The sequence below is a fragment of the Lepisosteus oculatus genome, chromosome 3 (assembly GCF_040954835.1).
Source record: "Lepisosteus oculatus isolate fLepOcu1 chromosome 3, fLepOcu1.hap2, whole genome shotgun sequence".
NCBI classification, from domain to species: Eukaryota; Metazoa; Chordata; class Actinopteri; order Semionotiformes; family Lepisosteidae; genus Lepisosteus; species Lepisosteus oculatus.
The window spans coordinates 12,956,686-12,978,234 of NC_090698.1; the positions used below are offsets into that span (position 1 = coordinate 12,956,686).

At 39.7% G+C, this 21,549-nt stretch overlaps 1 protein-coding gene across 1 annotated transcript in view; it reads right to left on the bottom strand.

The window, feature by feature from the left end:
• The window catches only part of glis3 (GLIS family zinc finger 3), an 82,565-nt gene extending 68,834 nt beyond the window's left edge, over positions 1-13,731 (bottom strand). The window contains exons 1-2 of the mRNA XM_015340298.2: positions 13,451-13,731; positions 8,942-9,417 (exon numbers count right to left, since the gene is read on the bottom strand). Coding sequence (XP_015195784.1) covers positions 8,942-9,326 — 385 coding nt within the window. The 5' untranslated portion in view covers positions 9,327-9,417; positions 13,451-13,731. The remainder of the gene's footprint in view (positions 1-8,941; positions 9,418-13,450) is intronic.
• Between the last annotated feature and the right edge of the window lie 7,818 nt (positions 13,732-21,549).

The following is a 21,549-nucleotide window of genomic DNA, read 5'->3' on the forward strand; positions in this document are numbered from 1 at the left end:
GCTGGTGTGAAGCCTGGTGGATACAAACTGCTTTGACCTCACATGTCCATCTCATGTCACTCGCGTACGCTACAAGATGCTGCTTTCTGGTAACACAAAAGTTATAAAACTGAAAGGCGGCAGACGAACAGAGAAACACCCAAATCTGCCTCACTACGGTACTGTATATCTCTGCCTGCGCAATCATGGAGTCATGGAGTTCTTGTCATGGGATACTCAGGAGCAGTAGCAAAAGGAAATACAGCATACAGCAGTTTGCAATTGACGAGAAGAGACACTCTGAAAATACATGTAAAAAATAACACTGCCGCTTTGCCATGGCTCTGCTGTTTTTTTTATCTATGTGTTGAATTGTTCATGTTCTATATTTAACAAACTAAGAGAAATTATACATCTAGATTAAAATTAAACCCTGATAGACTGAAAATGTACTTGTGTGCTTCACAGTGTTAAACAAAGGTATTTATGTTAAGAAGATAAAACATAGGAATTGTGTATTGTCTTGGCACAGACAGGTATCTAATCTACTGAGCCAAGCGCCTGTCATTTTCACTCTGCCTTTAAGTTAGTTACTCTAAAAGTTTTAATCACACTGACTTTTGTAAGCTCACCCTCGATGACATTCTTCAAATAGTCCCTTTTTGGGTGTGTGTCGAACTGCAGCTTTATTACATCATGACCCCCAACAAAACCCTCCACTTGTACCCCCCACTTATCGGCTCTAGTCACTGAAGGCAAAGCCTGGGAAAATTATACAAACAGCCACAAATATTTAAAACCCGCATTGTCCGTGTGGACTTACACTGCTCTCAGAGCTACAGGCATTTCTCTTTTCAGTTTCATTCTTTCATGAGTCCAAGACGTGCTAATTAATTGGAATTTTCCAGGAGCTTTATCATCTTAACAAAAAACCTTATTCCTTCATGTTAAGGAGGGTCTAGCTACCTTCCAAATGGCTGCACAGTGTGAATGTGAATAAGAGGCAGGATAAAAGCCCCCAATTCAATGAGTCATTCCTGGACAGACTCCTTCAGTTCCTGCCACTCGCCTCAGTCATGCTGCTCCTTGTACACAGGGACTGGCATGTTGGCCATAGCGTATCTGCAGGGCATTAGTGTCAAAATTCCAAAACTGTCTGTCCCTCAAATAGAAAAAAATCTAAACACAGCTTTAACTCTATTTATTTCTTTGTCCTTAAATGTCAAGTGCTGTACACCTACAGTATATACTTAAATTCAGAGAAAAACAAATCATTTCCTGGTCATATGCACATACTGCATTACAGTACTCCTTAATACCCTGCCTAGCTGCAGGGTAGTCACAGTGTCCAGCTCCACTGTAACACTATAGAAACGTTAACCTTCACTGGGCACCAGCCCACCACACTCCTCAACATGTCATCTTCTTTAATGTGTCTGACTTACATTGAGGACCAACGGAAACTTACAGGTTCTTTTATTTTTTCCAGTCCATTGTTCCAGTCTTTTGCTCAGAAGTACAAAATGTATTCTATTATTCTACTTCTTAACTGAAAAACCAAATCATACAAATCTGTGTTTAAGTGAATAATCACTAAGTACTTCATATAACAATGGAAATGTGGTTTTAAGCAGCCTGTTGACTACAGAAATAGGTAATGATGATTTCCTGCAAAAGAACCAGAATGGCTGCAAGACTCTCACTGAGGGTAAGGCAGGGGGATCAGAAGGCGAGAGAGATGCAGTGAAGTTGATCATTGGATTTGATTGGTAGGTTGACGTGGCTTTCTTCCTCTCCATGATACTCATTTATCTGCTGTGGTTACTGGGGATAATCAAGGGATGTTTCTACTGAGAAGAGTGTAACAGTGCAGTTGAGAGTTGTGGCCGAGAGAGAGAGGCCTGATTGCTTTTTCGCTTACTGTAATGGTATTGTAATGGAGTGGCTTAGGCCAGACATCTCTATTGATGCAACTTTTATGAATATTTCTTTGTGCATGCGAAAAAGGTTCTAGTTGTACATTTAAGCAGAAGTGTGGATATCAAAGAATTCGTTTTCTTCGGGCTGAGCTGATACAGTAGCTGCAGCAAGAACAGCAGATAATGCTTGCCTGGAGCCTTGAATGGCAGGTTTTCTGGAGAATTGCAAAGCTTTGATTTGCAAAGCTGGTGATAGAATTTCCCCAAAAAAAAACATGGGGAAAAAAAAGAGAAAAGGTACTTTATAATAAAAATATGCTTTATTCTTGAGTGAAATATATGCAATTCTGTTATTATTTCAAATAGTCACAGATTTATGCAAAAATCTACTAAATCTTTCACTATATTTTTGTCCACATTATGTACTCAGGGGGGTCACAATGACATTAATATAAAATTTCTGAATTTTATATTGTAAAATGTTTTTGAAAATGTGTGGAATTAGGTGGGTGGGAGAAGATGAGAAAACATGTTCTTCTCTGAGGAAAATCCTTGCTGTGATCAAGTTGTGTGCATCATATTCATGCTGTTATGTTATGAGAAAGACAAATTGACTCAGATTCTATTTCAGTACAATTAACACGTCAGCCTGTCAGTCAGGATAAGAACGTATTTCGATAGCAACTGCTAAAACTCCTAGAATTAACTGCATACAAAATTCACACAGAACAGTCCAACATTTTAAAACAACTAAGGTACTGTATAGCTGATTCAATAAATATGTACTTTACACATTGCTATGTTTGTTTTAAGTTCTAATACACTCTAAAAGATATGTTGCATTTTCCTTGCAAAAATACCTTCCAAAAGTATAAATAGTGCATTTTAAATTACTTTGAAATGCTTTCATCCCTAAAATCATAGAATTGTGCCCTGTGATGGACCGGTGTGTTATCCAGGACGTATCTCGCCTTGTGCCCATTGCTTGCTGGAATAGGCTCTGGCTCTCCATGACCCTGTATTAGATAAGGTGGTTAGAAAATGGATGGATGATATATCGACTTGGTATTTTAAGTATTGTAGTTTTTCTCCAAAATATTTCAAAAACTATACTGTGCTTCACACAATATACTGTACAATATACACACTACAGAAACTGCTGAGTAAGGTTCTCTAGAAAGTCCACTGCACTCAATGCAACCCAAGATAAGGTCCGATCCCCCAGGATATCTTGCCTGACATTAGGATCTGCCCAGAGAAAGAGGCAAGGCTGGGCCCAAACCATAAACCAAACCAATCCAATGAAAATCATAAATTGTAATGATATTTTTCTGTTCTGTTCAGTCATAATTCTGTCAGTTGGAAATCTGAGCTCTCAGACCACCAGCACGAAGGGAGGGTAATTATCCATTTTGAGAAACAATGCTAAAACACTATGCAACACTGTAAAGCAGACAGAGGGATATAACACACAGCACCATACCAGTTAGAACCCTGGCTGCCTCATGACCCACTCCTTAAAAGTCTGCCATTGAAGGAAATTCTGGAATTCTGGGCAGTTCTGTGAGAACGGAACCCAAACTCATTCAATGGCAGACATATTGTAAGGGCCAGATTAGATTTCAACCCAGCAATTGCTAATTCCAAACCCAGAGATTGCTTTCCTTCCATCAAACAGATACCCACTACGCCAGATGATGCCACAGGTCTCTGTGGAGAACGAGGACTCTCAAGTATGTCTGAATCTCCCTATTTTTGATACTAGAATGGACTGTTAGAGTGAGAATCCCTAAGGTGCCTCATACATCTGGCCTTCAAATGCAGACACTATACTGATATAACCAGAAAATTGTTTCATGTTAAAGAAATTAAATCACCACTGTTTAATACAGGAACAACACCATTTTTTCCAGACCTGGATTAGCCTCTGCGTCTATGCGCACTACCATCATGGAACTCTGACTGAAAATTTACTGACTGAAAGAGAATTCTTTTGGAGGTGAAGCCATTTTCACTCAGGAGGAATGGTGTTCCCAGAGAGCTGCTTTCTGAACATTATAACCCTGAGGAAACTGACTCTTGAAACTGACTTTGAGAGGCTCTAGAGGATTTTTTATGAATGCAGCATGGAGAATATTGTTTCTCATATTAGTTAAAGCTGCAAAATCAGGTAAACTTTCCAACACATAGGAGTAAAGATTCAATAACCTTTAATAACATAATAACAGCTACAAATGACAGGCAATCTGGCCCTTCTAGCTTGTTGAGTAGTTAGTATCTAACCAATCCACAGATTTCTTGAACGATTTCCCTGTTATGTTAACTTTTAAGTTTTGGTTTAATATCTTGGTGATGGAATATTTTCTGGCGAGACACAGAAGTTTGAACAAAAAGATAAACTATAAAATGGTGATCTAGGCCTAGGGGACAATTTTGTTTAGCTCACACTGTCTGGTGTTCTTGGATTCTGACATGATCCTAATCCTCCTTGACATAATTGAAGTTCAAATATCTGAAAGCAAAGTGAAGGTACTAAATGACAAGTAGAGGGGTCAGAGCAATTAATGAAACAATAGTCCTAAACTCAAATCTCTAATCTGGCAGGAATGTTGGAGTTGATCAAAGTCATCTGCATACACTATGACCTGCCTGAGTCTGAAGGGCAGCCCAAGATATTTTTAACATCTGAATTTGTTACAGGTAGAACAAAACAATTCACACACATACACACAGTATTATATTGATCTCTTAGAAAATTAAATTCTTGCAAATTTAGGTCTGAAATGAGTTGAAACTGCTCCGTAACACAATCAGCTGCACAGACTTTTGTTTCCAAGACTATCTTCACCTTTCTAGCTGTCAGGTCAGGAAAAACAAGAACTCTTGTCTGTTTGAACGAAAAAGATTATGTATTGTCAAGGTGCCAGAATAATTTTATTGAGACAAATCTTTCAAAGCAGAATTGAAACCAGAAACCTATCTAAAGGCTCTAAAGTGTCAGAACTAGCTCAATTCAAAAGGCAAAAAGGAGGCATGTTTTCTCTGCATGCTGAGGTGAAGGTGTCCGGACTGCATCTGTAGTAAAATTTCATAAATAAAAATCTTGCAGGGTTTTATAAGGAACTGCTTATGGCAGTAGTATCCTTATTTGGTCACTTCAAAAACCCCACATATGGGGATAAAACCGTTAAACAAGTGAACTCGTGTTATGTAGAACTGTGATTACAAATTGTTTCAGAGACGTGAGCAAGCGAGCAGCCACAACAGCATTCCAAGTTTCCGTTTCTCACATGCTCTTTTTCTAGGCAACTCCAAGGAACCGGCAACTCTCAACAACGGATCTGCTTCCATTCTTACGTTTTAGCATCTTAAAAGTCCAGAACTGAAAAAAAGTCTTCCAGAAACGTACTGCCATATTTGTTTTCCCACAGGGATTTGGCGTTGAGCAGTTGACACAACCTGCTGAGTAGCAAAGCTGTAAGAGTACTGCTGCTGCAATTAACTCACTTTCTCCCCTCCGCAAGACCCCCCCCCCCCCATCTGTTTTCCTGGAGCCCTGATGCAGAACCAGCTCCAGCCCCTGCACATACCGTCTCATTACTTACTGGCTTTGGCTCTCCTTCCCCCTCAGCGGTACAGTAAGTAGCAGTGGTCTGTAACAAACTTCCGTCACTCCTCCTAAAACACTGCTTCCCGATCGCAAAGAAGCAGAAGCATGGGGAAGCACAATTCACCCAAAACCAGCCTTTTGAAAAATTAGGGATGGGGAAAAAACTATACTCAATAAACAACAAAAAGGCCAAGTACAGGGCTAGACCGACAGATTGAAAGAAGCCATTATGGGTACTGACAACAAATTTACTTGTAAACCAACCATTATTATAGAGATCTGCATTTAATTCACCCTCCATCTTCACAAAAGGTATTGCTTAGAGGAACAATTTAACAAACATGAAATAAAATGAAATCTGCAAGGAATTAGACAGAACATTATACGTCTGCATTATTGAAGATTCAAAAATGTCCATCCGAATGGCAGAAGCCACAATAACATGTATACTGCATTGCTAGAAAGATGTAAATTAATTTATGATTTAGACCAGTACTACTACTACTACTACTACTACTACTACTACTACTACTACTACTACTACTACTAATAGTACAGAATTTAAAGATTGGGACTGTAGCAGTTCAATTTAAAACAGAAATAAAGTACATTCAGCTTGCTTTTTTATTACTTTATAAATTCAATGTGATTCACAAACAAAAAGTCGACTGATGAGTTAAAACTCTTATGGCCAAAAAATCATTTTAGTATTGAAGTACTGCTGATCTACATGCCTTTGATGAAGACAGCTATACAGTTGAGTCCCCAGAACATTTTGAAAGAATATCAATCACTCAGTGAGTCTTTTTTAATTGCAGCTTATTCCTCAGACTGTGATAAGAGCAACACCTGCCTGTTGATTTGACAGAGTTTTCTGTTCTTTAGGATTCTATAATTACAACTGACATGACTTCAGGCATGATTCAGGTTTCCCCAACCTGAAAAAAACTACTGAATACAATTGGGAGAAAACAAACCAGTTTTTCTTATATTATGCATCACATTACCAAAGTGTCAGAGTGTTTCTAAGTGTAAGTAAAAGTACAAGAGCTCAGACGAACATATCATTCAAAATGAAGCCAAAACGTACCAGGAAGTATGAATATGCTCTTTAAAAATTAAGAGTCAGTAATTAAGACACACATAAAATGCACCTTCACCTGTCCTTTACACTATGATGAATGAGTGTGCTTTACAATTGCTTATGGCATGTTGAATTTTGGACATTGCTGTTGCTACAAATTATTTGCGGCAAAGATATTTTGAAAATAAGAATGCAACTGTTCTCCAAAACCAATTGTGTGTGTTACTGCAAGTTCATGGTAATGTTTAACTAGGACAGAGGCCTTCAAAACTGTTCGGGCTTGCCTTTTCTTCTTATAAAGCAACAGCAGTACTGTGTACTATTTTCTACCCCATTAATTCATACAAACCTCTGAATATGGACACAATCAGCTGAAAAACTATTCATTATTCCATGAGGGGATGAACAGATTTGATTTTGTCATTCCAAAAAAGCATTAACATGCAATTGTACCAACATAAGAGACAATAATGACAACAATAGTCTTCATATAAAATTTTCCTCATAATTCTGAATCTATTTCTGTTTGTGTTTCGCTTTATGTCCTTAAATCTTGTGAAAAGGACAAGTTTTATATGAGTCTTTATTTGAGTCTTATTTATTTATTTGAGTCTTTTTAGCAAAATGAAGAAGGGTTTCAACAAACTAAACTAATTTTTGGGGTAGCCTACATTAAAACACAATACGTAGCCCCAAACCAAATCATAGCCCAAATCACTGCTATAACTGGATGTCAAAACTTTTTAAATGCTGCCTCCTGGACAAAAAGCCTACAACCAAACTGCCAGGAAATCCATGAAAATAAAAGGAGGTGCACTTGTTTGAAATTAATATACTGTGTTCATTTTGAGTTGAATTTGAGTTGGCTTATAATGCAGGAATGGTAAAAGTTCAAATTTTCTGGTTCTGGAGGTAAGAAGTGCCACTTATGTTTATAATCACTGTTCTTTTAAAGTGACAGCAGAGAATCAATTTGCATAACACTGAGTTACACTGCCTCACAGAAATGATTAAATCACCCTATCAGAAATCATGTACCCTGTGTCTAATTTTGCCACTAGTTTTTTTTCCTCCACAACATCTAGCAAAAAACACACTCTCAGACTTTACGAAGAGCAAAGGCAAAAACAGGGACTATGCTATGCCTCTCAAACTTCCCAGATCACATGGGTCACTACAACCTGTTGCCTGAACGGATCTTAGACAGCTCTCTATATGACTGTAGGGAACTCTTCTGGTCAGGGGATCACCCAGGTTTTAGGACACTGGCATGAGTTACCCAGACATGCTGTCAAAGCCAATACCCTACATTCTTTCAAGAAAAATATAGATAAAATCTTCAGACAATCAACAAACTACCAAACACGCTAGATTCAGCCAATGTGTTCAGCCAATGTGTTTGCAATAATCCTCCCCCATTCCATGGTCTGATCATGAACAGACTAAGTGCTCACCTAATGTTTAGATGAGCTGAATAGACTGAATGGTTTCATCATGTTTGGAACCTTTCAGCTTTTTAAAATCTTACTTTCCACAAATATTACCAGGCTAATTTATAAAAGATTACCATGCTATGTCAAATAAACACAGAGGGAAATGTATCAGAGCAGTAAAAGCAGGGTAAAGACATAGCAAAAGTGTAAAAACATAAAGAAAATTTCCCGCAACAAAGTTTCAGCAGAGTATCACTAACATGTCCACTGTTGTATCACTATCCTTCACATTACTCCTTTAATTTCACAATATAATGGGTCTAACATTGTCTTCTGGGCCTTTATTTTCCTAGAGCTAGAAGGTTTTTCTAGAAGGTAGGGCTCTTCCAAACCCTTGTCAAAACCATCATCTCCAACCTTGATGAAGGTTGTGGTAAGTCTGCATATCAATTTACTGCCTGATCATTACTCACAAAAGGTATTTGAATTCCTTTTTAAAAAAATGTAATATGTGATGGGACTGATAATTCTCCTTTGCTTCAAGTCCAATATTTCTAATTTATTCCTTAACATGCTGTATCAAGGTCATATTTAGCTTTATAGACTGCGTCCCCATATCTTGAAAAGCAAAATGTTTGTAAAGTCCCCAAGGAGAATTAAACACACCAATCCACATCATATGCCAGACCTTTTGTTTCCATTATCTTGTGTGAGCTGACCACACGTGGATAGGTTAAACCCATCTTTTCTAACAGCAACATTACAGTGTACCTGTCAGTGCCATTGCACACATTTGAGCTAACATTACCCTCTGTACACTGTGGCTGACAACACCCCTATTGGACTTCCTGTGTTTCACCTGCTCAGCACATCTGGATCTCAGTGCCAGCGCAGTGGCTGACCGGTTGGACAGTACCTTTGCGGTTAGAGCTGTGAAAGCAGGTTCCAGTGTCCTGTGTGTTTGGAGGTAAAGGCTGTCCTGGGGGCTGCTGAACACCGAACACCGGCTTCCCACTGGTCACCACCTGCCTCCCTGGGCTCAAGGTGGGGAGGTGAACAGGACTCTCTCTCATGCCAGCTTGAGGAACTGTGGCTGAATGAGGCCCGCAGCTCAGGGGCACCTTGCCTTGGACGCTGCTGGAAGTGTTCCCATTGGCCGGGCTGGGAGTGGCTCTGCTGGAGGGGGAGCAGGGAGTACCAGCCTGGACCCTGATAGGGGGGATGTGCTGTCCGCTGACCCTGCCAGGCCCATGTGGCACACTGGACGCGGGGAAGTTGATGCTGCATGTTCTTCCATTCATTTTTTTCTATGAGAACATCTGCGTGCAACACAACCCACAACTCAAAACATCATCTCTCTTTCTTCACTCAGCTGGCCGGATCTTTAATGACCTGTTGAAAGCGAAGGGGTCAATCAGCAATGGAGAAATAAACTCTTCTCAATTTGAAGTGTATCTTGGCATGGCATTGCAAATTAAAACTCAGTCATTTTCTACAGCTTGGTTCATCGGTTTTAACAGCCAATTTGGAAACAAGTATGACTACCATTGCAAAACTGATTCATGTCAAGTTTCATCACCTACAAATGTATACTGCTAGTTAATTTTATTTGCCTGACTGGTGCCATAATCTAAAGTTGCTTACAGGGTTATAAAAGAAATACAACTCTGGAAGTATTGTCATGTTACAAAGTTTAAATTGTGCAAATGGGCAAAAGTAGAGAGAACAGTTTATATTAAATTACCTTCTGCTTCTGATGCTTGCCTGTGCAAAAAACATATTGTGTGGAACAAGCTTGAAATTATCAGTGCACACATGAAGCTGCACCCCATCGAACCCAAACTTTAGCAAGTCCCTTTGCAATGGGAGTTTGAACTTTTTCACTACAAGAAAAAAATAGATAAAAAATGTCCAAGTCTGACCTAATTACTTTAGCCTTCTTAAATATGTGCAGCTGAAGCCAGGACTGGGAGGACACACGATTCTGCATGAAGGTGTATGTTGTGAAGAAAGTGTAATCTGACTGCCCAGAATGCTGCAGCATGAGACTGGTCTAATGAACAAGACTTCACTTACTTCTTGCTACACTGTGGGTAGGAAAGGAGACATGACACTATTCCACAAGAAAGAGGAGGTTTCTGCCAGGTATTTGCTGAACAAAATCGAAAACAGGTTAGGGCTACCTAAAATGACCTACTCCCTGTTAGATGCTTTTCATACCATAGTCATTTGACAATACTTCATATTAACATCCGAGAAACTATGCTAAGATGGACGTGGTCAGAACTGGGATGAAGGTCAAGGACAGACAGGTTCCTTTTTACAAATGCTGGTGAGGCAGCAGTTGGTGGTGCTCTTCAATCTGGGCCAGAATTTCCAAACCAGTGGTCCAGTATAATGACAGGGGAGGTGCTGTGCTTCTGATGAGATGTTAAACTGAGATCCTGAGTACTACTCAAGATCCCCTGGGACTGTTTGGAAGAGTAGAGGCATGAACCCAAGTTCAGAAGGGCTGCTGTGTGTCGCACAGGTGGGTGGGGGATAAAGTGAGCCCACTACACTAAATGAAATCCCATGGCATCCTTTAGGGTCAAAATTGCTACTTGAAAGTTATTATTTACTTAAAACTGCAAGTATTTTCAAGACGAATATATAGATTGAAATGTCATACTGAGAGAAGAGAAGAAATAAGAATCCTGACCAACATCAAGTCAATTCCATATTCCTTGGACAAGTCTCTCTTTACTGCATTAACTGCCTCCCTAGTTAATGTTTCCAGATAACTAAGTTTCCATTTTGTACCAAGAGAAGATGCTGGGAATTCTCTTTGTTTGGTGAGCTGTGACTAGCATTAAAGGTGCCATGGTAACATACTTCAACGGTGGACACTTGCTGACCATTAATATGGTGCTGGACAGCTTTAGGAAAAGCAGAATAAAGAAAAGAACATGAAGGGAGTCAGAGCAAAGTTAAACATTTACAAAATCAATAAATAACGATCCTATCGCAAAAACAATGCATTGAAGAAAACTGCACTAAGAGGCTAATAGCACTCTTTATCTAGATAAATATACATTGAAGCTGGGAAATTAGCTGGGACACTAATATACAGTAAGGCTGTGGTGTTGTACTGTATATCTGAGGTGGTGTGGACAAGACAAGCACAGGACATGTCCTGATTCTGTTGGTATCTGTTGCTGAAGTGGGCTCCCCTGAACAAATAACAACGTGAGATTCTTGGACCCACAAATTACAAACTCTAGTCTTCTTTATTAAAGAGTATAGGCCATCCAAAGACATAGGAAAAACTGCTACTCCACACCACTGAAAATATAATCTAAAACAATATTCATATTATTGTCAACCCTTTGTGTATTTCAAGGTATACAACAAATATTTTCCAGCTAACTTCATATTTAAGACTAAAATATGGTATTAAAACTCACTGATAATTAAAGGTGATGGAACTATTTCATTTACAGTTATTTTAGAGAAAACTATACAAAAGGATCCTCAAGGCAGAAAGATTTAGAATAAACATTTCTAACAGACTTGATAAAATAATGTGTTATCACACACAAAAAAATACTATTGTACAATATTTGTAATCAGACCTGCTCAGCACTGAGTAACTACAGTTACAGCATCGGCCTCAGTGGGCTGGGTTGGCCCTCGACCACCGGCCAGCCTCGTTTGCTGTATTCCTTCAAGAGTGTGCCCCCTAGTGTCTGAAAGCGAAATTAGCACGGCACAATCCCGGAATCAAACGTATTTTATTTTTACTTTTTCATTACTTTACGGATTTCAGTTTTAACACCTCTCCTGGAGTCCAGTCGTTCAGACACTCTTTCGCCCCTCTTGTCTCTTCTGCCCTCCTTTGCTTCATCATGTCTCTGCTCCCTCTCTCCATCTCTCACGCCTGAAGATGGCCCAACACCGAACTGTCTGTTCTTTGTTTCTACTTCTCAGCCTGGAATTACCGTGTTCTTTTAATTTATATGAATCTATTTTAACATGTAATGATGCAATAACAAAGTCAGATAGTATCCGTAAACTCTTCTTAAAACGAATGATTTCCCCACTACTTTAGAGAATGCCATAGAAAAAAGAAACTGCTTAAAAAGGCCCTATAATATGCGAAAAGAAACAAAACATTTATATTTGGAGGTCACTGTGGGATGGTTGTGAAGTATAGGTGTGTGGCTAACGAGATCTAATAGCTTCTTTAGGATTATATAAAGTATACTATTAACCCCAGTAAAACTTGGCATCTCAGCCAGTGAACCTGAGTACTCACCGGGACTCTCTGTTTCTTTCATCTGGCAATTTTAAAAACCCGTAACCATTAATTACTGTTGCGGTGCAATCTGGTCACACGACACTTTAATTACTTTAAAGATTGAGTATTACCCTTATTGCGTTACTGATACTTCATACCGTATTAATCTACTCCATCAGTAATCGTGGGTTGCTCTTTTATCGTGTCTGTCTTTAGCTTTATTTCAAACTGTTCTAAGATAAATGACACAACAAAAGATCAAAAGATACGCTCCAACCATTAGGGTACGCGCACAACTTGGACACCCTACCTGCACGGTTTTTGAACTGCCTTTAAGTGCAAGAATCCATAACTATCGACTGTTAGTACATGTAGTCTACCACAATGTCAGTATACAAGCTGTAAATGAAATCTTATTCAAACTTCAGAAGTGAAACGGGTCGCCTAGACAAACTGCAGGGGAAACGATGTGACTTGGCGAGAGAACACCGTCATCGATCATGACTAGTTCACAAATTGCGTGATTTTAGCAGCCGTTTCCTGTGTCCTCTTGGTGTCTGCTGTTCCTCTCGTTGTTGACCTACTCTTAAACGGAGTTTTGCCACAGCCGCCCCCCGCACGAATTTGCCAACTTTACCTTTTCTAAACTCAGCAGGGCTTTTTGTAACCGACAGTTGGAGCATTCCCTGCATTATAAATAAGTTTGAATAGCCTCCAATGCGACGTGGAAGTAGCCTAGGTACACAGTAGGAGTAATCTGAACTCCAGGGTCTGTTGCTCTGGTTTGTAGGCAGACCGGTCAGTGTGCGTGTATTCTGAGTGATGCGCAGATTTATAGGATGAAATAAGCTGCTCCCCACGGACAGCATAAACTGTCCGGTGCGCTGATTGTAACCGTGTTTGTTCAGATTCTGCCGAAGGTGGAAAAGAACAGTGTAATGTTAAATTAAAATCCAAGCGACGCAGATCCCACGGGTCTCCGAAACGAAAGACACATTTGATGCCCGAGACCGATAAAGCTAAACTACAGCATATTGATCAGTACATACCTTGAGAAATAACAGATTTAGCGGTGCTTTGACATTTCGAGTAATTTTTTTTGTTCCTGTCATGAGATACAATGAAAACATATTAAATTCTACTTACCAGGTCAACATCGCTCCCAGAACAAAACTTAGAGCACTTTCATTTCAAACGCAGCGACAGAGTTGACTGGGCTGTTCCGCAGGCAGAGCGCGTACCTTTGCCTTGAGCAGAAGTTTGCCCGAAAGAAACGGATCAGCTAATCACATCACTTAGTGATGACATCACTGATGTGTAGGCTGTTGTCCGGACGGCCGCTAGTTCTTACAGTGTAATGTCGCGCTGAAAAGTCAGTTTGTAGCTTCGGTCTGGCACACTTCAGTCTGTGTGCGTGTTTGCTATGATCGCAGAGGGCGGGCAAATCAGTTACCTATTTGGTTGTGCAGTCGAGAAGGAAGAGAAGATAGGCAGTAGTTGTCCGGAGTGAAGTACTTCTTCACTTTTCCTAGCGGCTTAGATTTGTTGCAAGTGCGTACATTTTACAGCAATGAATTGTGGAGTGATCGTAATATTTTTGCTTTAGACTGACGCAGATGGTAATGAACTTTAGTTCAGTTATCTGGTGGCACCTGACGCGCTTTCAAACGCATATAAAAGCACCGGTATCGAATAGTTACACAAGCGGCTATTCAAATAATTGATGGATGTTCAAATAATTTTAATATGTATTCACCCCTGTTTCTCTAGGTCACAATTACACTACATACCAACGGTTCTATCTAATCATACTTGTCTATCTCAGTCTTTTCAAACTGATAACCTGAAAAAGATGAGGAGATTATAAACAGGTAAGTATGACTCAGGTGAATGGATGGTATTTTGTAAGTTTGTGAGTGACAGGTTTCACTTAGATGGAGACATGTAATCCATTTTAAAACATTGGGACCATATTTGGGAAATACATTTGAGCGCATGTCTGGGTGAATTAAATTAACAAATTAAATTGTATTCATAAGGTAAAGTACAGTTTTACAGTAGAGGAAGTAATGTTAAGAGAATACAATGCGATCATTTAGATCTCATTAAGACTTGAAATGCATTAATAATAAATCTTCTAAAATACTTTTTACGATACTCACATTACAAGAAGCTTATATCCACCTCATACCAAATTAAAGGCAAGCAATCCTGATTCTCAAAACCCTGTACCTCAAAGGCATGTCATGCACAAAGGTGGTAAAGGAGCTAAAAATCTTTAGTCTTACAAGATGAGTATGAGGGAACCTAATCCAAGTGTTCAGAATTCTGAAAGTTCTGAGAAAGATATTTGCAATGGATAATGGCTCAACCACAATACAAAAACTCAAGCGAAAGATTAATAGAATGTCATTTAAAACAGGAAAAGATGGGTCAATGCAGAATCCTTACACTCCTGGAGTGTGAACAGACGTTGTCTAGGGAAATATTTGGGTGTGCACTGTCTATCTAGTCATGATGAACTCCCTTTGACATTTTCACTTAATTCTGATATAGATATTCTTCCATTATCTGTTTCAGTGCAGAGTCATAATCTCCCAGGAATTGATATTACTGTTGTATTTCTTCAGATTGTGCCTGATCTTTGCATTGCTTTAGGTTTTTTACTTTTTCTGGAGTGCTTGCCTTGGCTAAGCTGGGAGAAGAGAACCTGTTTTGGGAGCCTGAATTCTGACAGCTGGAGAACAAGACGAGTTGGTGCATCTGTCCTCCCACATGATATGAAAAATCTTCCCCAGACAGCACTGCTGGTAGGACACCGGTCATTTCAAGTGTCTCCTCTATACCATCCATGTTTCAGCCCTGTAGAGTAAAGAGATGATGACTACACGAAAGATCACCAGTTTGGTTTTATTGATCGTGATCAATGGCTGCTGGACTTCTTCATCAATACCAGCTTGATTTGAAAAATAACTCCCAAGGTGTGGATGTGTGTTCTTCAGGTGTCCATTGTGAACCCAGAGCATTGGCGCTGGAGCATGTGCAATTGGAGGTTGCTGAGGGAGAGTTCTGTCTCTTCCTCCCATAGGGCTCAGTATACTGTACATGAGTTGTCTAGTGACCTGTTTCTGTCAAGACACTTAATGCTGCATCGGCGGAGTTGGAGTTGAAGAGGAAATAAGAACAATAGGAATCATTTTGACTTGAGGAGGAGTGGCAAGGTGATACTGTAGTGGTTAGGGCTGCTGTCTTGCAGTGTTGGGACCCTGGGTTTAATTCCTGGGGATTTATCTGTGTGACATTTTATAAGTTTATTATTAACATATCATTAAGACTTCATAAATCAGGCTACTGTGAATAAATGCTGAAAGGTCATACTGCATTTGCACAAAACATCTGCCAGTATTTTGTCTCACAATTCTCAAAATCTCAAAAAGATCATCACAGGATAAACATAAGTACTGTAAGTGAACAGTGGATGCAGATTTTAAAATACTTTAAATAAAATATTTCATCTGTTATGTCTGATCAGCATAACATTGACATATTTAACTCAATGACTGCAAAGTGCAGATGGAACTAAGAGGAAGTGTGCTGTACTTGGATAGATGCACAACTGTTAACTTTTGACTCATTCAGTTAATAAGAAACCAATCAGGTTTTAAGCAGGTCTGGAGAGACATTTCTGTAAGCAATTTAACTTGTCTTATCTTCACTGCATTTCTGTGTTTATGCATCACTGCAAGCTTATTCCTGTTTTTCAATGTTCTCTTCCGAACCCAAATGCTCTCTACAAGTCTGTGCTCTGACCCTCCTTACTTGTTCTTTATATGCTGCAATCCAAAATGTATTATTTAATCATAAAATAAATCAATAAAACACACAGCATAAAGGAGGTGTGGTTAAAAGAAACACAATATAATAATGGTCCAGGCAGGTGGTACATGTATCATAGAGAGAGTGTGGGCCTGCCTTCATGTTTCAGTAGCAGAATTAAGTATTTCACAATAGGTAGTAAGGTCACTCTCCAAGGGAACTCCTAGGATGCTCACAGCACTTGAAGTCAATAATGGCCACTTTCCAAAAGAAATCCACTTTCTGGAGCTGTGATTAGAGCCTTTCAGCAAATACTCTGAATTATCAGGACACAGCTGAAGAATGTACTTAGACTTCCTCATTACCTTTTCTTCTTCACATGTAGAGGTGTGAGAAAAAGCAGATACAGGCAGAAGTTATCTTTATGGATCCCCTGGGTATCTTCAGCCTAAGAAAGGAACCGGAGCCTGCATTGTCAGTTTAATATTTAGTGGTTTGAATGGGGAGCTGCATCAGCGGGTGCTTTACAGCAACCAGCTGAGTTCCATGGTAACAAATAGAAAGAAGAAACACGGTGGTCCAGGTGTTGAGGCTTCTCCAGGTGTGGAACCTGTGTTGTATTTCTTATTTCTACTTTTCAGCATGGCATTAATCTTTACATCTCCCCTTTAGACGCTACACAACCCTTTGACACACTGGATGTAACTTTGTTCTCAGCAGCTTCTGTCCAGCAAGAGGGGATAACTTTCGTGTGTTATCTTCTTTCAGCTGTCAAGAGCACTGGACAGACCAGTGTGTTTATTCAAGCACTGTATGATGGTTGTGATGGTTCACACCAAAGGTGTGAAGAGTGGCTTTTGAAACCAGAAGAACAGGAACTGAGATGGTTCCACTGTGAGTGTTGGAACACAAGAACAGGTCCAAATGTTCCAAATGCGAGCAGGTAGTTGATCCTAAGATTTCATCATGCCTTTTCATGCCACCATTCCTTTCTGGAAGAATCATGGGGATTCTTTGGGATGAAAAGCCCTATATAATAATAATAATAATAATTGCTTACACTTATATAGCGCTTTTTCTGGACACTCCACTCAAAGCGCTTTTACAGGTAATGGGGACTCCCCTCCACCACCACCAATGTGCAGCATCCACCTGGATGATGCGACGGCAGCCATAGTGCGCCAGAACGCTCACCACACATCAGCTATCAGTGGGGAGGAGAGCAGAGTAATGAAGCCAATTCACAATTATATAATTGCAAAGACGTAATTCATTGCTCTCCCAGTAAATTAATGAACTTGCAGGGAATATTCTGAGAAGCTGGGCCTGGGTGAGTGACAAACAGCAGATAGCTGGTAGTTTTTTATGCTGTGAAGCCAGCCACTAGGCTGGGGAGGTTCAAATATAGATTTAGTCCAAATGCCTGCCTCATGTCTTGGCTGATCATGACCTATAACAAGACACTCAGAGACAGAAATAAGACTCTAGTCAGGTACCAGCTTGAGAGAGCAGAGGAGCACATACCTCCTAAAACAGCTGATGAAACAACAGTGCATTAAAAAGAGGGGGTGAGACTGACAGCATTTAATCTGAGCTCTACAGTCGGGGCTTGACACTAAATGGGTCTTTGTAGCATTTTGATTTCATGGCAAAAGGCATTTTAATCTTTTTCAATGACCACTTTAAAAGTTGCTGTATGTTTGACTCATTCAATCCTTTTCACCTTGTTTGGTACATTCATTGCAGAAAATACTGGGCTCTATGCCATTCTGTGGTTTGTGTTCTTCTTAAAGACTAGCTGTGCTTGAACTTTACACCACAAGCGATAAACTCTTTGGTTCTTATAGAAATAGTTAGATAACATTTGTTCTTGCAGCATGTGGTGAAACAGAATGACCTAGGAGGATTGTATGTCTGGCATGCTCAGAGATGAGTTGGTTACTTGCCTGCAGAGGAGGAGAAACAATGTGTGTGCGTATGTTTCCAGTAAGGCCATGCCTCACCACTGCTGAGTCAGCTTTTTAAAGGGACAATCAATGGCATTCTTATTGTCAGTCCTTAATGAGTAAGTAATTTCAAGCCAGTGTGCATCCTATAAAAACGAAGATAGAATCTTAAACAATGTGTGCACAAGAGTTTCTATTGTCAACCTGGGTTCTCGTATGCAACATGCAGTTGATTTTAGCATTAGGGTTGGGGTTTCTACAGTGAGAGCTAAGAACAAAGGTCAGAATATTGAAATAGTATTAGTATGTAGCCAACTGTCACAAAAGGGGATATCAAGAATATTTGACCATCTAAACCTGTTTTGAATGTTCAGGTATCCATTAAAACAGGGGGACCTATTCCAAAACATGTTAAATGATACCTGTGGAATGTTTTTAATGCCATTGATAGTGGGAAACAGCTTTAATGCTAGTTAGCAGGGTCTCAGTCATCACTTTCAGTAAGTCCCCGTGTTTAAAAACTAATCAGCATGAGCTTAAAGCAAGAAGATAGAGGAAACAAATGAAATGCTTATACTGTGCTCTGTACCTAATGTCCTGTCAAAATATTAGACAGGAGTATGTTCCAATGGATTGGCCTATCTAGTCCAAAGTATTGATAACTGCTCTATCTTCTGTAGTAACTCTAATTATCTGTGCACCTGCTGTGATCAAGAGCTGGAAGATGAAGACTGATCAGTATTAGTTAATTCCCATGCAAGGTAATTAGGTCTGCAATGTTTAATGTCTTTCAGTTCAAGAGAAACTTTAATCACAGGTTCCTGGTGAGATACTGACCCAAAGATGTGCTTGACCCCTGGTCACGTACTATCGAGCCTCCTGGCAGTGCTGTGAACCCAGGTACCGATTAATACCAGGAGTGCGTCTGCTGATGATCAAGACCCATTTGCTCAGGATCCTCCTTTACATCCAAAGATTTACAATTGTGCCCGGACATTGTGTTGCTTTTGTTTATGCAGACTTTACTTTCACAGCCTGTGATTCATTTTAGGACAGTACTTTATTAATTTCTGTACCTTCCTTTATCTTATGTTTATGTTGAATTATTGTATTTCCTGGATATACAACACTATTTTATTGTATTCTTGCACTGTTAAGTGGCCTGGTATAAATGCACTGATTAGTAAGCACAAAAAGGGAACTTTTAAATGAAATTTTATCAGGGTTGGCGTTAGTTATTAGCAGCCACACAATGTTGACAAAGTTCTACATATTTTATGCTAACAAACCAATCTTTGACGAGCACCTCAAGATGAAGCGGAGTTGCCTGTAGATATCACCACCAGGCCACATTGACATTTGCCCAAAGCAGAGGGATTTATGGGACTGTTAGCAGATGACATCACCAGAAGGGGGTGGCGGGCAGTTCAGCACACACTGCAACACCTTTTATCTGTGTATTGATTATATAGAAGCACATGTCAATTTACATTTGAATTCCCATTGGGCTTGTAATGCTTAATTGCTGCCACAATTCAAACGCCATCACTGTGTTTCTGTCCCCTTTCCTGCTATTGTGCACAGCTTGTTTGCAGGCTGTTGGAGTGTTGACACAGTCAGCCCTGCTACACAGTTGTCAAGGCAACCCAATTGTTTATCCTTTCATGACGTTTGAAGGTAACCAAGCATGCCTGGAAACCCATAGAGAACTGGAGTGAAGTAACTGATTGGAAAGGGCAGGCACTGCTCTAGGGTAGTTCAGTCTGTGTTCAGCCAGAAGTGACACTTCATAAAGCACACTAGTGAATCATCACAGGAAACAGAGAAGGCCGGGGTCCCTCTGTGCCACCATCCTTTTAAAAATGGCTTTGCTGAAAATCAGTCTGAGAACTTCTTTGACAGACGATTTGTGCTTGACACATTTTCAGAAGGGCTTCAGTTCTCTCCAAGGAGTTCCAGTCCAGCAGGTTTTATAGGTAACTATTAAATCACAAAAAAGACTTGGCACAACTTTGTTGTGATCAGGTAAGCAAGGACCTGGTTGAATTAAATAATGCAGAGATTATATGGAATAGAATTTTGAACAACCTTCAGCCCTTGAAAACCAAATGTCCCTCAGCTGAACTGAGAAATTGGTTAACTTTATCAATAAAAGTACAATTCCTATGCTTTTAGAACTGGCAATTTTTGGTGACCTGTGAAGTCTACTGGGCCGGGCGTGTCTAAGGCAGATTTCAAAATAATTGCTTCTGAGTGATAAGAAAGTTTGTCTTTTTCTCTTGCTTAGGATGTCACAACTAACAAACCAGCATGCAGAAGCATCATTTTAAAGTGAAATCTGAACAGAAATAAATAAATATCCCTTTCCCAAGCCACCTCCATGTGTTGGTGACAACGTGAAAAAAATTACACTTGGTGCTACAGTACATTTATAAATCAGCCATGTTTGCATTGATCGTAGGGAGAAGCCATTCCCTCCTAGTCCCAGTTCAAGTCACCTGGCCTCAATGTCTGAGTGTTTTAAAACATTTGTCTTTATAAGTGTGGTACTTTACAGTGACAGAACTGACAAAACACTCTCCAGTCCAGACTGAGGTCATAGTTCAATCTGATTAAGAATTGTGTTTGAAACAGACCTAGGGCAGATCTAGAAGTTAAATCTAAGTTAGGGTTCAGCTTTAATCTATCCTAAGAAAGTTTACAAGTGCGCCAACGGTTTATCTAACTGGTGACATTTTTAAATGTACAGTATTTGCCAATCGAGGTTGTCCTATCATACCAAGGCACTTTTTAACAACTCTTTGTTACTCGCAGACATACAGTTCCGCACGTTCCTGTCTGTGATTCGTTATTATGCTGGACTCGGTGGTAACCATGAAAACATAATTATGGCTTTCTTGGCCAACACATATTCGGCCGTTGGAATTAATACTATTAGTGAGCCAGTTGCAAAGATTACAATAGAAATTAAGAACCAGTCTGGTGAGTGTATTGTCTTTAATGCTGTCACTCTCTAATACTTAAGTGGAGCTAAACCTTCTAAACAGTAGTGGTGATATAATTGCCTTCTTGAATGGAATGAAACTTCTCTTTATCCACAGGCACTGAAGAGTGTACTATATACTATAAAGAGGAACTATAACATTCATAATCCAGTTTCTAAATATCTAAATCTAAAGTTTCTAAATTAATAATCCACTTTCTAAATATCCACTTCATAATTTTGGTGTAGTTCTGGAAGACGTAGCAAGATATGAGACATATCAATTAAATCCATGATAAGCTTGCAATAGTAGGGGGTTATCCCCAATGTCCTGGCTAAATTCCACTCAGCATGAGCAATCTGGGTTTTGCTGACTTATTTCTCCACCTGAGCAGCTGAGCAGCTGAGCAGTGGGGCTATTGAGCAGGCTTCAATTGGGAATGAAGAGGGTCCCCTCACAAAGGCCCCTCTGTAAGCCTCAATAAATGCAATTAACAAAA